Source organism: Oryx dammah, unplaced genomic scaffold (assembly GCF_014754425.2).
Source record: "Oryx dammah isolate SB20612 unplaced genomic scaffold, SCBI_Odam_1.1 HiC_scaffold_1, whole genome shotgun sequence".
Classification (NCBI taxonomy): Eukaryota; Metazoa; Chordata; class Mammalia; order Artiodactyla; family Bovidae; genus Oryx; species Oryx dammah.
The window spans coordinates 96,757,323-96,779,938 of record NW_024070185.1 but is presented as its reverse complement, the minus strand read 5'-3'; the positions used below and the strand labels follow the sequence as shown (position 1 = coordinate 96,779,938).

At 38.8% G+C, this 22,616-nt stretch overlaps 1 protein-coding gene across 2 annotated transcripts in view; it reads left to right on the top strand.

Moving 5' to 3' along the window:
• The window catches only part of CTNNAL1 (catenin alpha like 1), a 63,470-nt gene that overhangs the window by 32,386 nt on the left and 8,468 nt on the right, over positions 1-22,616 (top strand). For both annotated transcript variants that reach the window (XM_040237329.1, XM_040237325.1), the window contains exons 7-14: positions 979-1,179; positions 3,255-3,341; positions 6,506-6,664; positions 13,549-13,641; positions 16,389-16,539; positions 19,541-19,578; positions 21,866-21,916; positions 21,998-22,152. In XM_040237329.1, the coding sequence (XP_040093263.1) occupies positions 979-1,179; positions 3,255-3,341; positions 6,506-6,664; positions 13,549-13,641; positions 16,389-16,539; positions 19,541-19,578; positions 21,866-21,916; positions 21,998-22,152 (935 nt within the window). The remainder of the gene's footprint in view (positions 1-978; positions 1,180-3,254; positions 3,342-6,505; positions 6,665-13,548; positions 13,642-16,388; positions 16,540-19,540; positions 19,579-21,865; positions 21,917-21,997; positions 22,153-22,616) is intronic.

Here is a 22,616-nt window from a genome sequence, read left to right as displayed (position 1 = left end):
TTTGAAATAATTGTTGTGAAAAGACCCTGAAGTATGAAGCAATTGTAAGTTATCTTTATCTGCACAAGAAGTTTGTCCACAATCGTGATCATCACCACTTAGTGCCTCTTAGCCCAGGTTTTTTCTATGGGATATTTCAAGGGCTAGAGGTTGAAGGGCTAAGGTTGAAGTGGCATGGCATATCTCAGACAGCTGAGAGAGAGAAGGTTGCCCTAATGGGCACGTGTTCATCACACATTCAGGGAACTCTAAGCACAGGATGGCGGAAGTGAAAGGAGGTTTAGAAACTCAGAAAGGTGAGAGGGACAATTGGAAGGACCTAAAGACAAGACCCTGGAAGGGTTTGTGCTAGGCAGTACAAGTCTGGGCTTGGTTTTATAGGTGGTAGGGAACCGACTGGAGGGGACAATATCTGAAGGTACACATTTTAGGAAGATAATCCAGGCCCCCTGGTAGAGAAAGTTTTGGTCAGGGAGGTCTGATGGGGACATGAAATAAAACATAGGGAAACCAGTTTCGCTGAATTAATGAAGGAAAAACTGATGGCCTTTCCCAGCCCTTTGCTGTACCCCACACCCTCCACACCCTTCCTCCTGGGCTCAGCACATACTCGTTTTTGGCTGTAACATCTTCCAGGACTTGGCCTTGGCATTTTCTCAGACAACAAATCCTTTATCTGGAGGTTGGTTCATTTTCCCTACCGGTTGCTACATGATCATGCTCTTTCACTGATGGTATGGAAATGTTTTGTTGACAGCTGTCGGAATGAAGCTCTGCACAGCCACTTTTGGCTCTTGAGCAACGTGGGCCCCCTGGGTTTGTGGACAATAAAGTCCTCGTGGGAGGCTGTATTTCTCCTGAGCTTTCAGACAGGGAAAGAAATTGCTGGCTGCTTCTTGGGCCCTGGGAGGAGAGTACAGCACATCTGGTTAGGCGGGAATGTTGACTCCTGTGGATGTATATCCTTTTTGTTCTCAGATGAATATTGAAACTCTTCGGGAGAATCTTTATTTTCAGTCAAAAGAGACTCTCTCAGCGATGTTGGAAGCCCTCTTGGAGCGCACGGAGGACTTCACTGATTGTGCCTACACCAGCCATGAGCACAGAGAACGCATCTTGGAACTGTCAGCTCAGGCGAGGATGGAATTGCAGCAGTTAATTTCTGTGTGGATTCAAGCTGTAAGAATTTTATTTCACCAAAGTAAATCCTCTGTGATTGTTTGCCCTAAAGTTCTGAGAGTTATGCAGGTACTGTAATCATCAGGAGTATGAATGTGGTCCAGAATGGAACAAGGGTATCTCATCCCTTTTCTGCCTCCTGCTTGACCATCCAGCATTCACAGTACTTGACATCTCTCAGCCTGTTGTTTTTCACCCTGACCAGTCTGGATTCTGAGTCACCCTCACTAGTTCACCCTGTTGTCCCCACTCGTCCATCAAAATCACCTCTGGAAAATCCCTCCCAAAGTGCTTCTTCAGAGTAAAGATCAGGGTAGTAGAACCCCTACCTAGAGGTTCTTGGGTCCTGAGTCTTACTGCTGGAGCCTTTCAGATGTGCACAGTTCTTAATTCTGAGGACATCTGATTTACAGACACAAGGATTTGGAAAACTCATTGAGGTTCAGATGCAGTGAAGACAAGAGTAGATCCAGCTGGCAGGTGAAAGATTTTTCACCCTCGCACAGATTCCTGGTCTCAGATTGGTGGGCAGCCACTTAAAAAGCCTTGAATAGGCTGCTGATGTGCTTCAAACATGGAAGTTACGTGGGTAACAGTGGCAAAGCCTGCCAGCAGTGGTACAACACAAGGCAGTATGCATCCAGTCTCTGACAGGCAGATTGCAGATTTGAAAGATAGAGCCCTGACACGTCTCTGACACCATTTATTTGTTGCTTAGACCTAGGCTATGTCAGGAATGCGTTTAACATGATTTACAGCATACAAATCTGGAAGTCATGGACATAAGTTTAGGCCGTAAAGATGAAGGGTGAAGGTGCCTGAGGCCCCAGCAGTCTGCTTCCTTGTGAAGAGATGGATTTATGAATGAAGAGTAGGATAAATCAGTGATTTCCCTCAGAATTTCTTGGCATCACAACATTGCAAATGCTCATATTAACAAGGAAACTTTAACTCGGGTAAAATGATGTCAGGGATAAAAGCATTATTTTGTGTTCAGCTTGACTTGAATTATCTATGTGGTATCTAATCTGAAGTGGAGATTGCTTCAGAGTTAAATTTTAAGCCCAACATGTAATATAAAGAGTTTCTGTGAGGAAACACTCTTTACGTTGGGAATCCAGGTCTATCAGTACTTAAATGTGCAGGTATCACCTTTCATATGTTTCACAGCACTCGGATCTCTGATTCTGCATATCAGATGTATTGTTCATTCATTTACCCTTTTTAGCAGTTATTGCTCAGTGCCTTTTATATGCCAGGCACCAGAAATCTAAAGATGAATTAAATAAACTTTTTGCAAGAATTTTGCAATGTAGAAAAATGTGAGACGGTATGAGACAAGTCCAAAAAACTTTGTTAGTATCCCAAGAGGAGTGACAGATCATATGTGGAGAGTCTTTGAAGGAGGGTGAGTTTATATTAGCAAGAGGAATCTGGAAGCTTCATGAAGAGATTGACATTTAGCTGGGATTTATTCATTCAAAGAATTGAATTCCTGCTACCTTGCATTTGCTGTGCCAGGTATAATGCACTCATTGGTGAACAAAATACATGTGCTTCCAGCCTTCACAGAGCTTATCAAAGCCTAGTGAGCAAAATAAACCTTAAACAAAAAAATAAAAACTACATATGTAATTGCAAATTAAGATGATTACTTTGAGAAAAGGTTAGAGAGGATAAGAAAAGGGTCTAGTCTAGATTGTGTGATCAAAGAAGACCTTTCTAAGAAACAGAAATTTCTGTAAGGATTTGAAGATTGAATAGGGTTTTAATTTTTGATGAGGTTAAGAATGAAGAGATGAGCATTCCAGGCAGAAGATAAAACAGATTAGTTTTAGCAGTGATAAATTTACTAAAGAAAATTAGATTTTAAAAATTCCCCTATTTAAAAGAGTTGAAAAAAGTAATAAATGTTCTCTTTGCCACTTTAACATAAACAGGTGAATTTTTAAAATATACTTTTCATATAGTTCACAGAATGATATTAAAATTTTATTGTTATCTGTAGTTAGAGTACAATTGGAATTGCCAGATGAAAAAGATAACTCTTCACATGTACTTTTAAATTTTTTTAGCAAAGCAGGAAAACAAAAAGCATCGCTGAAGAACTGGAACTCACTATATTGAAAATCAGTCACAATCTCAATGAACTTAAGAAAGAGGTAAGTATAGTTGGAAATCTAGCCTCTTTTAATTCTTTGCAAGTTGTCATGTTGTACAGTATGTACAAAGTGCCTTAGAATTAGTATGTTCCTATGCCCAGAGAATGTTATTTAAAAGTTTTCCTTTGCCCTAGTTATTTTGAAGCGATTGTTTTATTGGGGCCATCATCCTCAAAAATTGTACACAAATGTTTATAACAGCCCCAAGCTGGAAACAATCTAAATTTCCATCAACAAGGAAATTTATAAATGAATTTTGGTATAACTATGTAACTATGCCAAATACTATTCAGCAATGAAAAGGAACACTATTGATACGAGTAATAATATGGATGAACTGCTTAAATGTAACACTGAGTGAAAGAAGTCAGACCCAAAGGTTATGTGTGTGTGAGATTCTATTTAGAAAAAAATTTTTAAAAGGCCAAATCCATTTACAGTGACAGAAACCAGATCAGTGACTGCCTGGGGTCATATGTAGGGGGAATATTTACTACAGAGGGGCTTGGGAGAACTTTTGGGGGTAATGGAAATGTCAGAAATATTGATTATGGTGGTAGTTACTTGGGTGTAAATATCAAAACTCATCAAACTGTACCCTTGGTACATTTTGTTATATGTAAACTGTACCTTAATAAAGTTGATTTTTAAAAATATTCTTTTGATTAAGAAGATTTCCCTGTTCCCTGAGTGAAAACTTAATCGTTTAATGATTACTTTTAGGTAACTGAAAGTCACCTTAAGTCAGGGGTTTGTGAACCATAGCCAGGCTGTTTTTATAAATGAAGTCTGGGGGACATCAGTTCAGTTCAGTCGCTCTGTCTTTTCCAATGAGTCAACTCTTCGCATGAGGTGGCCAAAGTACTGGAGTTTCAGCTTTAGCATCATTCCTTCCAAAGAACACCCAGGGCTGATCTTCGGAACGGACTGGTTGGATCTCCTTGCAGTCCAAGGGACTCTCAACATAGTTCTACCCATTTGATTTGGGCACTTGTGACTGGGTGGCCTGAAAAGTCTAATTATTTACTCTCTGGCCCTCTACAGAAAATGTTTACCAATGCCTGCTTTAGGTCATAGGACACAATCTCAGTTAAAAATGAGAGTGTTCATTCCGATATATTCACCAGTGTTTTGGTTCGTCCAGTTGTATGACTTCCCCTCTGTTCCCCACTCCTCTGTCCCGCACCCCTAGGGCTTCTGGGGGAGGTGTGGTCTCTTGTCTCTTTCAGGCCCTTCATCCGCTGTTATCTAGCTTCTGTTCGAGATCTTTGCCAGGCTCTGGCGCAGGGAGAGAAGAGAGGAAGTAGAGAGGTAGAAAGTTCTTAGTGACCAGCGCCCTTATGAGATGCACTGGGCTCAGAAGGTGTTTAAAGCTGACTTTCTCTGTCATTAATCCCCGAGTGTGCTCTTCAGAGGCTCTGCTGGTGCCTCCCCCGACCACCCGTTTTCTTTGTAACCCCCCTGCCCCCTTTTTCCTCTGCTATGTGTTTGCCTGGAGGGGAACTCACAGGGAGTGAGCCAGTGCTCCAAACAGATCTTCCTTCCAAACTTGTTCCTTCTCACTTAGCTCTAATTTTATATTTTTTAAGAGAGTCAAGGGCTCAAAAGAAGGGAGCTGGTTTGGGGGAGTTTCATATATAAATTATATGGTGATGTTTCATTGACCTCTGTTGAAACCTTCTTTTTAATATCCTATTAAACATGGAAGAATATGGTCTTCTATCGTTTAAAACAAGCCTATTCGTTTTTTTCCAGCCTATTCAACTAAACTATTGTTAAGACTGACTATCAGTAGAACATAAAATTTTTTGGTGATAGATTGAGTGGCATTCTATAAAGTTCATTTTCCTTACCTCTGAAATGGGTACAAGGATTAGGGAGATCATGTCTATAAATGTGTACAATATCTGCTTTCAGTACCTTGCACAGAGCAGGAACTTCATGTTTATTCACCCTTCTTCCCTTGGGGTTTGTAAGTTGTCTCTAGAATCATTTATAAGATTTACGTGACCTTGAACAAGTCACTCAGTCTTTAGGGACCTGTTTCATAGTCTGTAAGATAAAGAGTTGGCATTAGCTATTTTCTAGGGGCCTGACGGTTAAACAAAATCTTTTGAGTTCTTATGTTGTTTAATTTCCAAAGGAAAATGCATTTTAATGTCTTTGTTTCTGACTGTAATTATTCTCACTTGAGTTCATGAGTGCGGACTACCCTATTGTTAATTTTGTACAGAGTCCTGTAATCTGAATTGACGTTGGATTACTTCCAGGAAAAAAAGAATCACTTTGTACAAATAGACTTAATTAAAAATCAGATTAAAAATGATCTCTTTCTAGTGAGCCCAAAATAACCTGTCATGACTTTTTTTTTTAAGACAAGATAAGGAGAAGAAAAGATTTTGGAGTTGATTGTATACAGAGATATTCAGTGAGAGTGAACCATGTTTAAAATCCATTCCACCTAATGTTAAATAAAGCCTTGAGGTTTTCATTATTATTTTATCCCTCATTTCTCCTGTGACCTAAGAGTTAGAGCATAACGTTCTGGATGGCAGTGTAGATAAACTGAGAGCTCCCTGAAGATGTTGCATCCTACTTGTCACATATGTCCAGCCTTTAGGCTAGTGCCTTTCCTGACATAGGTATTTAATAAAATTTGTTGAATACATATTTCACTGTATCTCACAATGATACTTTCCCAAATGTCTATTTAAAAACACATGAATGATCATGAACTGCCATTTGATTTTCCTCTTAGTATACAGAATGCCATTCTCTTCATACTGTTCTGTTTTCAGTAACTTTAAGAGCAGCAGAAGCTCAGTTGAGGTAAGAGAGAAGCTGTGTGGGAAAGAGCTGGTTGATAATAGGATGAAAAGAGGTCCAGGCTACTCTGCCAGGGTGACCAGTTCATCTTCTGCAAACAGGATTACTGCCAACACCAGGGGACTCAAAGATGCCATTCTCCTTCTGCCCTTGGGAGAAGCTGCAAGCTCCCAGGGCTTTGCAGTTCTGTTACCACAGGAAACTTTATGCTTTTCCCCTCAGCAGATCAGGTGGGCGTGATCTGAGGTTGCTGCTCTTTAGTTTTTAAAGAACTCGGGAGGTTTTCCATCACAAAACCTTGTCATTTGTTGTCTTTATTTCACCCCCCACATCTGCAGCTTCATAGTACAGCAGCTCAGCTGGCAGCAGATCTGTTAAAATACCATGCTGATCATGTGGTTCTAAAAGCATTAAAACTTACTGGAGTAGAAGGAAATTTAGAAGGTTTGGCTGAATATGCCTGCAAACTCTCTGAACAGAAAGAGCGGCTTGTTGAGGTGAGTAATAGGTTGCTTGTTAAACGTTAGTTTAATGAAAGCTGTACTGTCATCAGGGAATGTTAACACAAATACAGTTTTTGGCTTACTCATAAGAGGGTTTTCTCTCTTGCCTTTGGAATTTTAAAAATATCATGTTTTTCTGTTCTGCTCTTACAAGTTTGGCCTCTAAAAACAATAAAAAGTGCTAGAACCCACAAGGGCACTTCTTTTTTTAAAAAAATTTTATTGGAAGATAATTGCTTTACAGTGTTGCACAAATGCACTTCTTAATCTTCTTCCTTATTCCATCAGAGAGGTTAAATCTTGGAGTAGAGCAGTGGAGATACATCTCGTGACCTTGTTTGTTTTTGAGTCTCAGCAGGAAAAAGATTAATTAGGTTAATTTTAAGAAGGTTTAATAAGGGAGCTGTTTACAGTTGCATGGATAGGGTGTGGGGAAACCATGAGAGTATAGCAATTGGGGTGAGTGATAGCAGAGCTGATTCTGCTCCTACGACCAAACTAACATGGGGAGTGAGTGGTTTTGGAAATTGGAAGGGCATGGCGTCCTTCAAGAACCTAGAGAAGTTGTGGTTTTAGGACTAAACAAAGACAGCTCCAGGCAGCCTCCAGGGAAAGAGCATGAGAATAAAGACCCCTACCCTCTTCATTCCTGCTGCTCTAGTGCTGGGGCTTCCACAGCCAAACACATCTGTGGACCACACAGGTCAGTCTCCCAGGAAGGAAGAAGAATGGACGTGGAAAGACAAAGAAAACATTCCATACACTATTTGTTCTCTGAATCTCTCCTGCCCAAATCTTTGTGATGTGTTACTGGTGCTTTGGTTGCCCCTTTTGTTATAATTCCAATTATTGATTGATATTGTAAGACTTCTACTACTGAGAATGTCAGATATCTGCTAGTATAGAAATGTATATTAGCCTATGTACATATGAAGAATATAAACACACACACACATACATATATGTATGAAGTATGTGTTAGCCGACGTGTACATTAATGCACAGATATGAACCACCTAGCTGTCTTCATGTTATCTGTTAATATTACCCTGCTCACTGAATGTCACATACTAATGGTTAAAAGGAACTTTCAGATGAATTAAACTAGCTTCTTCTCCTTTATTTGTTAATATCTGAAAACTACTAGGGAGCATTCTGTTTATTTATTTATTTTTGACTGAAGGATAATTGCTTTATTATAATGTGTTGGTCTCTGCCATACATCAGCATGAATCAGCCATAGGTATTCCCCTTCCTTTTGAACCTCCGTCCCACTTCCCATCCCATCCCGCCCCTCTACGTTGCCACAGAGTACCAGTTTGAGTTACTAGACAGAATTCTTAAAATCACTGTAAATATACCTTCTTTTAAAAATAGATCTGATGCTGTTTTGCTTATAAACCCAGAATTATGACCACAGGCAAACTTGCTAATTGTAGGACTCCTGCAGCAAGTCTTTTTAAAATGTGAAAAAAAAATTTTTTTTCCCTAATTTTCTGTTTTAAGCCTCAAGATTATTTTTTCCAGAGTTCAAAATGGATGCATTTTGTTTTTTTATGAATTATATCTCAAAAAAGTAGATTTTTAAATTTCTGGATACTGACACAAATATTCTAAGAACCAGAAACACAGGCTAATACTATCAGTAAGGGGTTCAGTTAGGAAAAAAGTTCTAAATTGCTTTATTGCAAAGTCCTAGGTCTTTATATAGTAGCCAGAAACCCTGACGCATTCTCTCAATGTTGGTTATTACTACTAGTTGAACTTTTCATGCTTTTTCACTTAGGTTGAATGTTTTCCAAAGAGGCTCCTCAAACCTCACAAATAGGCTTTTCTAGGGCAGCCCCATATTTCTTCTGGAAGAACTTGAACATGCTGTAAAACTTGCTAAGTTGTGTCCAACTCGTTGCGATCTCATGGACTGCAGCACACCAGGCTTTCTGTCCTTCACTATCTCCTGGAGTTTGCTCAAACTCATGTCCATTGAGTTGGTGGCACCATCCAACCATCTCATTCTCTATCTGTTTTAGATAGTGCTCCTAAATGTTAAATGCACTGGACTCTGGGGTGATTTTATGGGTGGAAATCATATTGTTTATTCCAAACAACCTGCCTTGATTTCCCCCAGTGCCATTCCTTTGTTTTTGTTGTTCTCTTAAGTTTTGCCAGGAATTTTATGGCTCTAACTTTGAAGCAGTTTGTAGTGCTTGACCTCAGTAGTGGGTCAGAGTAATATTATAGTCATGTTTCTCATCTTGTGTATAGCCTTGTTATAGTCCTTCCGAATTCTGGTGTGGAATAAAATTGACTTTTTTCTTAAAGAAGGGAATTTACTTCTATAGTGAACTTCAAGGACGGAATCATGCCCTTTTGTTAGAACTGGATTAACAACCACTGGGCACCATAGTTAGAAGATTGCTGTAATTAGCACATAAACATAATAAATCATAGAAAATAGACTGACATTGAGCAAAATGCCCAAGTTGCTGGATCTGTACAAGGGATACATTTAGATTTCTTCCATTACTGTTGCCCTGTCTCCAAGGTGAGAATGATACGGTGAGAATGAGAACTTTAAAATGTGTTATATAACTCTAATTAAACTGCTCATGTATTGATGAGTGACTTATTCAGAACAGGTGAGGTGGGATAGATGATGGAAAAAGAAAAACAAATTCTTTGAAAGGAAAATCATCTATAGTATTGACTATACTCTTGAGAGTCCCTGGGACAGCACGGAGCTCAAACCAGTCAATCCTAAAGGAAATCAACCCTGAATGTTCATTGGAAAGATTGATGCTGAAGCTGAAGCTCCAATACTTTGGCCACCTGATGCGAAGAGCCAACTTATTGGAAAAGACCCTGATGCTGGGTAAGGTTGAAGGCAGGAGGAGAAGGGGATGACAGAGGATGAGATGTGTTTTGGATAGCATCCCTGACTCAATGGACATGAGTTGGAGCAGACTCTGGAAGATAGTGAAGGATAGAGAAGCCTGGCATGCTGCGGTCCATGGGGCTGCAAGGAGTCAGATATGACTGAGCGACTGAACAACCACAGCAAATACATGATTTCTTGATTTGTTCTGCATATGGTTGTGATCAGATTCAACTTTTCCTGTTTCACATACAAAATGATCCTGGGAATTGGACTGGGAAGAGAATTTCAATTGGCTTGACAGGTTGGAGTAATTTTCAACATGGTTTTGAGATAGTGGTTTTACTTGGCTAATACATATTTTTCAATATTGTCAATTGAGACAGAAACCCCAAACATTAGAAGACTGCATACTGGCTGTTTTGTGCCAGGAAGGCACATTGACTTTAGTGTACAATGTTAAGATGAATTTTGCTAAGTACAATTGCAAACACATGTTCTATTGCAAGGCAGGCAGTGAAGAGCAAATTAAAGAATAAATAATACAAATGGATTTCACTAAGAAAAACTGAATAACACCAAGGGTGTTTTAAAAAATTACAAAGCTGTGCAACTACTATAACTAGTTTTTGCATTGCTAATATATTAATGAGTCGTATTGGTTGTGCTGTTTCTTTCTACTTTTTAAATAATTGAGATTAAATCAAGGAAGCTTGTAATTAACAAATTCAATCTTCTTTTTATTAGTGAAGGCATTTTAATGCATGAGGAACTAATTTGAGGATGATTGAAAATTTAATTTAATTATTAACAGTGAACCATGAACTTCCAGAAGTTCAAACTGGTTTTAGAAAAGGCAGAGGAACCAAAGATCAAATTGCCAACATCCGCTGGATCATCGAAAAAGCAAGAGTTCCACAAAAACATCTATTTCTGCTTTACTGACTATGCCAAAGCCTTTGATTGTGTGGGTCACAATCAACTGGAAAATTCTGAAAGAGATGGGAATACCAGACCACCTGACCTGCCTCTTGAGAAACCTATATGCAGATCAGGAAGCACCAGTTAGAACTGGACATGGAACAACAGATGGTTCCAAATAGGAAAAGGAGTAGGTCAAGGCTGTATATTGTCACCCTGCTTATTTAACTTCTATGCAGAGTACATCATGAGAAACGCTGGGCTGGAGGAAGCACAAGCTGGAATCAAGATTGCTGGGAGAAATATCAATCACCTCAGATATGCAGATGACTCCACCCTTATGGCAGAAAGTGAAGAAGAACTAATGAGCCTCTTGATGAAAGTGAAAGAGGAGAGTGAAAAAGTTGGCTGAAAGCTCATCATTCAGAAAACTAAGATTATGGCATCCAGTCCCATCACTTTATGGCAAATAGATGGGGAAATAGTGGCTGACTTTATTTTTCTGGGCTCCAAAATCACTGCAGATGGTGATTGTAGCCATGAAATTAAAAGACACTTATTCCTTGGAAGGAAAGTTATGACCAACCTAGACAGCACATTGAAAAGCAGAGACATTACTTTGTCAGCAAAGGTCCATCTGGTCAGTTCAGTTCAGTAGCTCAGTTATGTCCAACTCTTTGTGACCCCATGAATCACAGCATGCCAGGCCTCCCTGTCCATCACCACCTCCCGGAGTTCACTCAAACTCACGTCCATCGAGTCGGTGATGCCATCCAGCCATCTCATCCTTTGTTGTCCCCTTCTCCTCCTGCCCCCAATCCCTCCCAGCATCAGGGTCTTTTCCAACGAGCCAACTCCTTGCATGAGGTGGCCAACGTATTGGAGTTTCAGCTTCAGCATCAGTCCTTCCAGTGAACACCCAGGACTTATCTCCTTTAGGATGGACTGGTTGGATCTCCTTGCAGTCCAAGGGACTCTCAAGAGTCTTCTCCAACACCACGGTTCAAAAGCATCAATTCTTCGGCGCTCAGCTTTCTTCACAGTCCAACTCTCACATCCATACATGACCACTAGAAAAATCATAGCCTTGACAAGACAGACCTTTGTTGGCAAAGTAATGTCTCTGCTTCTTAATATGCTGTCTAGGTTGGCCATAACTTTCCTTCCAAGGAGTAATTTCATGGCTGCAGTTACCATCTGCAGTGATTTTGGAACCCCCACAATAAAGTCTGACACTGTTTCCACTATTTCCCTATCTATTTCCCATGAAGTGATGGGACCAGATGCCATGATCTTAGTTTTCTGAATGTTGAGCTTTAAGCCAACTTTTTCACTCTCCTCTTTCACTTTCATCAAGAGGCTTTTTAGTTCCTCTTTACTTTCTGCCATAAGGGCAGTGTCATCTGTATATCTGAGGTTACTGATATTTCTCCCGGCAATCTTGATTCCAGCTTGTCTGGTCAAGGCTATCTTTTTTCCAGTGGTCATGTATAGATGTGAGAGTTAGGCTATAAAGAAATCTGAGTGCCAAAGAATTGATGCTTTTGAACTGTGGTGTTGGAGAAGACTCTTGAGAATCCCTTGGACTGCAAGGAGATCCAACCAGTCCATCCTAAAGGAAATCTGTCCTGAATATTCATTGGAAGGATTGATGCTAAAGCTGAGACTCCAATACTTTGGCCACCTGATGCGAAGAGCTGACTCATCTGAAAAGACCCTGATGCTGGGAAAGATTGAGGGCAGGAGGAGAAGGGGATGACAGAGGATGAGATGGTTGGATGGTTTCACCGACTCAATGGACATGGGTTTGGATGGATTCCTGGAGTTGGTAATGGACAGGGAGGCCTGGCATGCTGTGATTCATGGGGTCACAAAGAGTTGGACACGACTGAGCAACTGAACTGAACTCTCTGAAATTTTATTCTGCTCAGATTGGAATACTACAGATTTTAAATGAAGACTGGTGTAGACCAGTATAGACCAGTGCAGACTGGTTTAGACCAGAATACACTGATTCAGACTGGATCAGATTGATCTAGACCGGAATAGACTGGTCTAAACTGGAATACACCAGTTCAAACAGAAATAGACTGGATCAGATCAGTTCAGACTGTTAAGCGTCAAGATTTTCAATAAGTTTTGCTGATACAGACTCTTTATTCATTATATCAGTCTGCCTAATCCAGGGTTCTTTGCAGTAAAAGGTGTGCTAATTGACAGAAGTGTTGTTCGTTATCAGAAAGAATGCGTAGCTTGTGGCAACTGTCAGTTTAGCTGAGAGATCTTGGGTAAGTCCTTCCCTGAACCACGTTTCTTCATACATGAAATACGTGGGCACTACACCATCTTTCAGGGCTCCTCCTGGCTCTTTTCTTCTTGGCCGTGCCGTGTGGCATGTGGTATCTTCGTGTCCTCACCGGAGATTCAGCCTGTGCCCTCTGCATTGGTAGCATGGAGTGTTAACCACTGGGCCACCAGGGAAGTCTCAGGATTTCTCCTGGCCCTTATCTTTTGTGACCACCTTACAGTGTTCAGATGGGAAGTAGAAACAATAGTTTATATGCTCAACCCTTATTTGTTCCAGTTTTGCTCCTAAAGAATCTGTTTGGAACCAGTATAGTATAATAATCTTCTCATTAATGTACAAATTTATTTTTTAGGTTGTAATGTTTTATTTTCTTATAATTTTATTTGTATTTATTTAGTTTGGCTGTGCTGGGTTTTCACTGCTGCACGTGAGCTTTGCTCTAGTTGTGGTGTGTGAGCTTTTCATTTCCGTGGCTTCTCTTGTTGCAGAGCACAGGCTCTAGGGCGCACGGACTTCAGTAATTACAGTGTGTGCACTCAGTAGTTGTGGCTCCTGGGCTCTAGAGCACAGGCTTGATGTTTCTGGTGCACAGGCTTAGTTGCTCTGCAGCATGTAGGATCTTCCCGGATCAGGGATCAAACCCATGTCTCCTGCATTGGCAGATGGATTCTGAGCCACCAGGGAAGCCCTGTTTTATTTTCCTTATTAATTATAAAATGATGCTATGTATTGTGAAGAAGGAGAAAGCTGAACTATAAAAATGTTTTCTTGTAGACCTGTCGATTGTTGAGACATGTATCGGGGACAGAACCTCTTGAAATAACCTGTCTACATGCAGAGGAGACATTTCAGGTGACTGGCCAGCAGGTATGATGAACAGCAGATTGTTCATTCTATATTATGTTTTATCTGAGTGTCATAACAAGTTGTGCACAAGGAAGACACTAGTTCTGTACAGCTACAGGACAAATCTGCTGAGAGAAATGAAGGTAATGGAATTGGTGTTGATAGCGTGTCAGAACATTCCACTGGGTTATCTGGTCATCTGCCAAACTAGAGATTGGCTCATTTAACTGATGCTGTAGTTTATACCTATTTAAATGAAAAGCTGTTTATAGTGTAGGTTGTTATGACATGTTTGCAGACTAAGTTACCATTATGTAACAAGCCATAAAAATACATTTTGACCCCAAAATTCCTAAAGACATAAGAAGATTAAAGAAAAGTAAAAGATTTTGTTACAACATTGCTTATAATAAGATTCAAATAACAATCTTTAATTAGGCAAATAGTATAGTATATTATGACATTTAGAATAGTAATTATGATAACTAGAATTTGCAGCACCAAAAGGTGTTTTATTAAAATGTTAGGTGACAAAAGCAGGATCCAGATTTGTTTCTATGCTATAATTGCTACATATAAAATGCCTATATGTATGAAAATGACTGTAGGATTGTGCAGAAAGGAATGGTCTTACTTGTTAGGGAGAATTCTGAGTAATTTTTTTCTGAATTCTCTATAATGTTACTTTGTTTTTATAGTTTTTAAAAGCATTTTAAAAATGGATATCCCATTTAAAAATGTCTCTGTCAAGTTAAGGGAAAACCTGAGGGACAGACCTTCTCCTTATTTAGGTCTAAGCTCTAACATACAATTTACCAAGTGTTCTTATTTATCATGGCAGTCAAAAGGACTTATTCCTTCTTTTGCATTATCGGATGACAGATGTTGAGCCCCTGAATTTATAGTTGAGAACAGCAAAAGCATCTTAGTATATGCAGGCTCTCAGAGCCATGCTGGATGGATGTTTATGCTCCCCTGTAGAGCACAGTGTCAGAGGCTTGGAAGCAGAAACTATATGAGTGACCATCCACAGTGACCATCTGCTGAGCATTTTGTTAAAACCAGAAGATCTCTGTTTATTGAGGGAAACCAAGGTTTCAAGATTTAGTTGTCCATTTGGGAGTCACACTACTTGCTTTGGCTGTAAATGTATTTCATTAGAACTAAAGTTCAGATCTCCTGTGATATACAATCAGCACTTGTAGTCCTCAATCTCTACCAGCTCTATGGTTGTAATTCTCTGCTTACTGTTTTCGTGGCAACAGGGATATTAGGAAAAGCTTATTTTCTTCCCCAGGATGGTGATAGATAGAGGCTGTTGTCAATTTCTACAACTTGAAAGGCTTTTTCTATCCCTTAGCCTCAGCTTTTATTCCTGGTCTTATCTATCTCTCAAAGGGGTAATTTAAGAAAATAGAGCACACTTCTAGAATAATTTATAGTATTTCTGGACATCTCTGCTTCGGCAGTGTCATTTTTATATTTCATCTGCAGTGTCCCATCATACCCAAGGCACAGCTGAACAGTTGGCATCCTGTACAGTGGCCCCCAGTTGAGAAGCCCTCACTGCTGTGTCCAGCTTCCTGTCCGCTGGTGGGCCATGCACCCACCTTCCCTGAAGATGGGGAGCCTTGTTCTCCTCATAAAGCTGCCACCTGCTTGTGAAGCCTGTGCCTGTGGGACTGTACCCAGCCAGGAGGAGCACCCAGGTCTAATTCTCTCGAAGGCAGCTCTGACCATATCGGTTTCCTTTTTTTAATTGAAGTATTGTTGATTGACAATGTTGTGTTATTAGTGTACAGCAAAGTGGTTCAGTTTTATGTCTTTTTCTTTCTTATATTCTTTTCCATTACATATCGGTTTCTGAAAGCTCTTCAGTGACTCCCTGTCTCCCTCAGAGTAAAGCCTATCCTACTGTGTGCATTTCTGCATCACAAAATCATTGGTGACCTTCCTTTTCTCCATGTTAGTGCAGTCACACTGGCCTGCTTGGCTGCTGTTAGAATACATAGAAATGTCTCATCTCAGATGCCTTTGCCCAGGCTTCCTTGTGATTCCCTCACCTTTTTCAGCTCTTCATGTACACACCACCTTTGCCAGTGACCACCTAGCTTAAAATACTGGGACTACCTAATACCTTCCATCCTCCTTGCCCTTTGTTTTTATACTTATCATTTATCATCTTTGAAGATACTTCATGATTTGCTTACAAATTTTTAATCATCTGTCTCCCCATATTATAATATGAGCCCCATGAGAGAGGAACATTGACGTTTCATTCACAACTGTTTTCACAACACCTGGAACATGGGTACAGCGCCCATGAAGAGCCATATATAAGTTACTTGATATCTTTGAGTCTCAGTTTTCTCCAGCTGTAAAATCGGAATAATACTTATTTGAAAAGGATAGTATTTTGTTTCTGTGTTGGAGGATTAATGCTAATGCATATCAAGCACAGTACCTCAAGGGTGTATCTACCGTGTACTTTTAGGTATATGCATATATTCCTACTACCATTACCACCATCATTACTGCCAGTGCTAATACCACTGCTTGTATAGAATAATGCCTACTATTTATCTGTAGATAAGCTTGTAAGAAACGGTTTTATTCTACTATGTACGTCTATATTGCCCAACATGGGACTTATGTGTAGAAATTGCTTTGTATTAATAGTTGAATCACTGAGTTGATTTTAAGTTTGTTTTCCAGTATGATTCTGAGGGTAAGATTTTGAAGTTTAAACCTGTGTATTTTTTCTTTAGATAATTTCTGCTGCTGAAACTTTGACACTGCATCCATCTAGTAAAATTGCTAAAGAAAATCTAGATGTATTCTGTGAAGCCTGGGAATCCCAAATTAGTGACATGTCAACACTGCTGAGAGAAATCAATGATGTGTTTGAAGGAAGACGAGGTGAGAAACTGTCCATATATTGAAATATATTCATATTTTAATGTAGCTGTTAATTTTTTAATGTCAAAAATGTCAGATGCCAATGAATAACTTTTATATCCCAACTGGGTTATTTTTATAATAAAGTATCTTACACAAAAAACAGTAAAATTATTACTTGTCCTTCAGTGTAGTATCAAAGCAGTAAAATTTGTTGTACAACAGTATAGGGGATTCTTTTGGATTAATATTAACATTCTAGCTTTCTTATTGAAATTAAGTCATTTTTATATTTCTTATAAATTTTTTTTTTAGTTTTAGTACAAAAGTTCTTCTGTAGTACAGTAATTCTCTGATATAATTCTACTAACTTCATAATGAAATGAATGTAGTTATTTGATTTTCAAATTGCTTTCCTTCCACTTGGATGGAATCTCTTTCCTTGATGACTACATAATCTTGGAATATTTCGTTTGATGGGTAAGTTCACTGGTATTTCTACAACGTGTAGAATAGCACCATACAATGTACAGAGGCATAATTTTTACTCTTTATTTTAATATAAACTTGGATTTTTATTTCCCATTGTACTGTGTGTCCAGTTGTTTATGTGTTTTTTTTATGTTTTTTTTTTCCTTCTTAATGGCTTCTGTTAGTGTCAGCATGCTTGTTTAAAATGTCATTTAAAGTCAAAATAACATCAAATTACATATTTTACTGAATATGAGCATCTAAACATATCATATTTTTTTAAATACCCATCTAGGATAATTATTGATTTATTTAAAAGTCAGAGAATAGTAGACTTTGTAGATATAATATAATTTGTAAAATGTAATAAATGCTTACCACACTTCTGCATTTAAAAATCGATAGCTAGTCTGAATGGCACATTATTTTGATACTTTGATAAAGTATTGAATGGGTCTTTATGTGAGGTGAGTTTTGTATACTGAAAGGTAAATTGATTATAACTGATCCATATTTAAAGAAAATGGTCATTTAACTGTAAGACTTATGTAAGAAATGAAGAGAAGCTTCCCAGTCTTTCTTAAGGTTTGGGTAACCTGTCCCCCCAGATCAGGATTTTCTTAACTTGCTAAGTGCCGAACAGAAATTCCTCTTTAGGTAGGGAACTGCTGCCTTTGATTAATGGGACACTCATTCTTTAACTAGTAGTATCTTGCTGTTCAGAGGCATCCTTACTTATATAGGGTGAATTGAGTCAGAGTTGCTTAATTTCTTGCGTTGCCTTTTTTTCTCCCCTGACTGTTATCATGAAGCTTATAAATATAGCTCTTCCTCCAAAGAAGTCCAGCTCTGAGTTAGCTGTCATTGATGAGCTGAGCCAGTGTAACAGTGCTGCTCTTCCTATTCTGTATGGTTATTTCAACAAACCTGCCTGTTACCTCGCACCTGCCCCCTGCGAAGGACAGAGTGGGTCCTTTAGATTCTGGTTTCTCTTTGCTACTGTTATAAGTCATAACTATGATTGGAAGGCCTCTACTCGATTTTAGCCAGGTTAGTTCTGCTCTGCAAATTTTGACTCCCCTGACTGGGAAACTAATCAGATATATTTGCAAGTATCAGTTAGCCAACCAATTAAGTAGCAAACAACATGCTAAGCAGTGAAAAAGAGCCTTTAGTGTTTGCATATCTGAAGTCAGTCTGAGAGCTAGGTGGTTGTCCCCTTACCAGGAGACCCTTAGATTTCATAACAGGACCTCCTGAGATTGTGTCAAGAATTCAAAAATCAGTCTTTGTCTTCCTGCCTGTCTGCCTTCATCCAATTCTGCCTTTAGGGAGGCCATGATCCCCCTTTGTATTAGAAGGGACCAGATCAAAAAGACTCCACCTTTCCTTAGTGATGAGTGTGTATCAACATTTAGAATTTGAGATTATTTGAGACAACTAAAAGTCAAATTCTTGCTTTCTCTCGTAGCTTGCAGATTCTGACCTAATTGAGGTCCACTTTCAACATCCAGAGCTCTTCTGCATCTCCAAAACAAAGTTAATCACTCAAGGACAGGAAAGCCTCATTATTTCACTGAAGATATGCTCTAATATTCCGTATTAGAAGTTCTTATAATTAGTTTTGATCCTGAAAGGGACTTTACATGGTATGATCAATCAGAAAAAAAAATTCATGTTCTCAGTGGTAGGACTGAGGTATTACAGAATGTGGATTAGATCAAGCGCAGTTATCCTCAAACTGTCTCTTACCTCTATACTCATCAAATCCTACCAATCTTACTTGTAAAATTCTTCTTAAATCAGTCCTCTTATCTTCATTTCTACTATTAACATCCTGGCCCCATTATCTTTTGTCTGGCTGGATCACTCCCTTATTCCCAACTCATGTACCCCCCCAAGTAAGTTCATATTCATCCATAAGCATGCTCTTCTTCCTGTTCACCCCACTTCAGTGAACAGCGTCTCATACATCCAGTCTGCCAAGTGACAAAATAAGTGCAGAGCCATGGAACCTGGTACATCCCTATAAACGACAGGCTACTCAGATTAACTTCAAGATGGTTCAAATAGAACAAAGGAATATTAGAGCATATCTTCAGTGAAATAACGAGGCTTTCCTGTCCTTGGGTGATTAACTTTGTTTTGGAGATGCAGAAGAGCTCTGGATATTGAAAGTGAACCTCAGTTAGGTTGTTATGAAAAATCATTCTGCATCCTCATAAGATGAGAGGGCCTTTGGAACTTAATTCTGGACTGAATTTATCTAGAGGTATAAACTCAGAAGTAAGGATGGCACAAATGTCATCTTGATGTAGGGAGTATTAAACATAAATTGTGAAGACAGGGCTTCAGAAACAATTTTATAAATCAAAATCTGTGCCAAATATATTTTTTTCATGTTCACAAACAAAATTAAAATCTTATTCCTCAGTCATATGTAATTACTAGACTAAATTATCAAAACTAATGTACTAACATTTTATTTAATAATATTTTAAAAATTAAATGTGAATAGTGGGAAATTTGTTTTATGTTATGTTATTTGCAGGAGAGAAGTATGGCTACCTTTCACTTCCAAAGCCAATGGTAAGTAGAAGACCTTTGTCCACTTGAGAATATTTTTGTTCAGAATTCAAATTATGCTCTTGTTCTGGAGGTTGCTACTGTTCAGAATTGTTATTCTGAGTAGTAGTCTAGATGTAGCCCATAGTCTGGTTATTTGTGTTTGGTTTGGGGGTTGAGCGAGTAGGTAATGGATTTTATGGTTAATAAGAAGCCATAATCTGAAGTCAGGGTTTTTTTTTTTTGTTTTTCATAGCTTGGGTCTAATTCACAAGGTCATGTTGGAACCATTTTATGCAGACTAAGAACTTTCTGAATGCTTTCTGCCTTGATGAAAATAAGCCATTTTGTTTGTTTTTAGACACATGAATTGTGTGGGTTTTTTTTTTTTTGGCTTTATACGACTAAAACTGATGCATCTGACTGCATTATAAAATAATGCCCACTAGATGGCAAGCTTGGTTATATTATTAGGATGGTTTCTGTACCTTTTCAGGCAATTCCCTTTCAGTCTTCTTATAAACACTTTAATAATAATAATTTGTAAAATTAAAAATAAAAACAATGAAAACACAACTAAATTGAATAAAGGTAGAGTGTAAAATTCCAAATAAAATAAAACCTAAACACCTCTAGGGTATTCTTAACTTTCTTAAGTACTTCTATCAATTGCTTTATAGTCTACTAGACTAAGGAAGAAAATACAGATGTTGTAATTATACATGGAGCCAAAGAAATCATTGGTCTTCTCTGCTTATTTTCTAATGAACCCAAGAGGCTCTGTGTGTGTGTGTCTGTGTCTGATGTGTGTGTGTGTGTGTGTCTGTGTGTGCGTGTGTGTGTGTGTAACTTTATAGATTGCCCGTATTTATTTTCTGTTCTTTACCCCCTCCCATTTCTTTTCTGGTGCACAACAAATATAAACTGGGGGATAGAAAAATAGGGAGAAGTTGCAGTTGTTCTGTTCTGCAGTTAAAGTGGTTTCGGAATAGCTGGTCAGAAGTAGTAAGTCATGGTGATAATAAGGGAAACAAAAAACAGAGAAGTACACATATACTTCAGAGTTACCTTCTTAACTAAGCTAAGCAGACACACGCATGTTTTATCATAATTTGCACTTTGTGTCCATGTGTGTGAATATATACTCTGGGGGGCGAGAGGCGGTGTGTGTGACTATGATTTAAATAAATGTTTCCTTTAAAAAGTAAATGGCTCCCTGGTCTCCTGGCCTTTTTCTATTAGCCCAGCTGTTCTGGAACTGCTGCCCCAGCTAGGGGAGTTCCTACCAGATCCCAGAATGCAGGGAATACCCAAATTGGGCTGCCATCTCAAGAGAACTTCTGAATATATTTTTCAAAGAAACATTGCTATAGGTAGTGGTTTTTACAAGTAAGCAATCATCTGTGGGCCAGCCTGGTAACCAAACTGGTGTACAATGTTTTCTCCTGCCCTAGAGGAAATATACTCTTGAGTTTTAAATACCCTACATAGAAACTAACTTGCTGTTTCAAAGCTAGGGGCCATAAAAGCATGCTGGTTCAAATATTAAATCCTAAATTTTAAGTATAACTACCTATATAACCTGGGATATAGGATTAGGAATCTGGATGTAAGTGAAACCAGGAGGCTGAAATTTATCCCTCAAAAGGGCAAACTGGTTAAAGGAAATGAATTCCAGAGTCTTAACATTTGGAAGATATTGAAAGCTGCCATGTAGTGGTTAATTTTATTACATCATTTCTTAAGAATAATTTAGTGGAGGGGCCAGGGAGGTTTGGGTGTGTAGTAATTGGTCTGTGGGAAGACTTCGGAAGTCTTTAGGAGTCTGAAACACAGATGCTTTCCATAGCCCCAGATTTCCAACTACCTACCTGTTCAAAGCTGAAGCCACATATTCAGGTATTTGCCATTACAGTGGACTCTTGAACAACATGGGTTTGAAGTTTGAGGTCCACTTATTAGTGAATTTTTTTCAGTCGTTTATACTACAGTGCTATACCATCTGAGGTTGGTTGAATCCACAGACGCAAAACCATAGATATGGGGGAGCTATGGATATGGAGAGTGGACTCTTTTTAAGTTATACGGAGGTTTTTGGCTAAGGTGAGTGTCAGCGCCCTTGACCCCCACATTGTTAAGGGTCAGCCATAATTGTTTTTACTTAAGCAGTTTAATATAGTTTAAGTATGAACTGAAAAAATTTTAGTTAAAATTTTGTTAAGGTACTTTGTTATGCTTCCCGTTACTATTGCATGTCTTCACAATTAACTGTACCAATTTTTAAGATGCTCTAATCTTTTTATTGTCACAGAAGAATAGTGCAAACCTGAGATCATTAAAGGCAGATAAGCCTGACTCTGAGGTAAGATCTTCTCTTTTGCAATAGTCTTACTTTTACATAGTTAATGACTATATCATTTTGATTGAAATGTATGTTTTGTAGGAGCAAGCCAAGATAGCAAAGCTTGGACTCAAACTGGGTTTGCTCACTTCTGATGCCAACTGCGAGATTGAGAAGTGGGAGGATCAGGAGAATGAGATGGTTCTATCTGGACGGAACATGTCCAGTATGGCCTATTCTCTGTATTTATTTACTAGGTAAATGTAGTTACATTACCTTTTAAAATGAATTTAATGATATCTGTATAAAGAAAAAGTGCCATGTTATGTCACTGATAGGTTAAAGTTGGTTTCAAATATATGTAAAAAGACTAAGTAGTAGTTCTTATGACAGTCCAGTGAATGCAGCAAGAAGACATTCATTTAATGAGGATTTAGACTTAGATGAGATCCTCTTCTAGGTTTGTGTGCCATTCCTTGCACAGTTCTGAAATAATTTTGCTTCCTGATTTTTCATCATCCTACATATCAGTGTCTCCCCCAGCCTGCATCAGTAAGTTTAAACGACATGCCTTTGAAACCTTTATGCAGGGACTGCTTATACACAGGTCAAGGAATAGAGCCATAGGTCTGCCTTGTGGGTAGGGTGCCACACCTCCACGGGTCAGCATTCATTATGTAGTAGAGTTTCCCTAACTTTACATTTATCTGAGCTACATTCT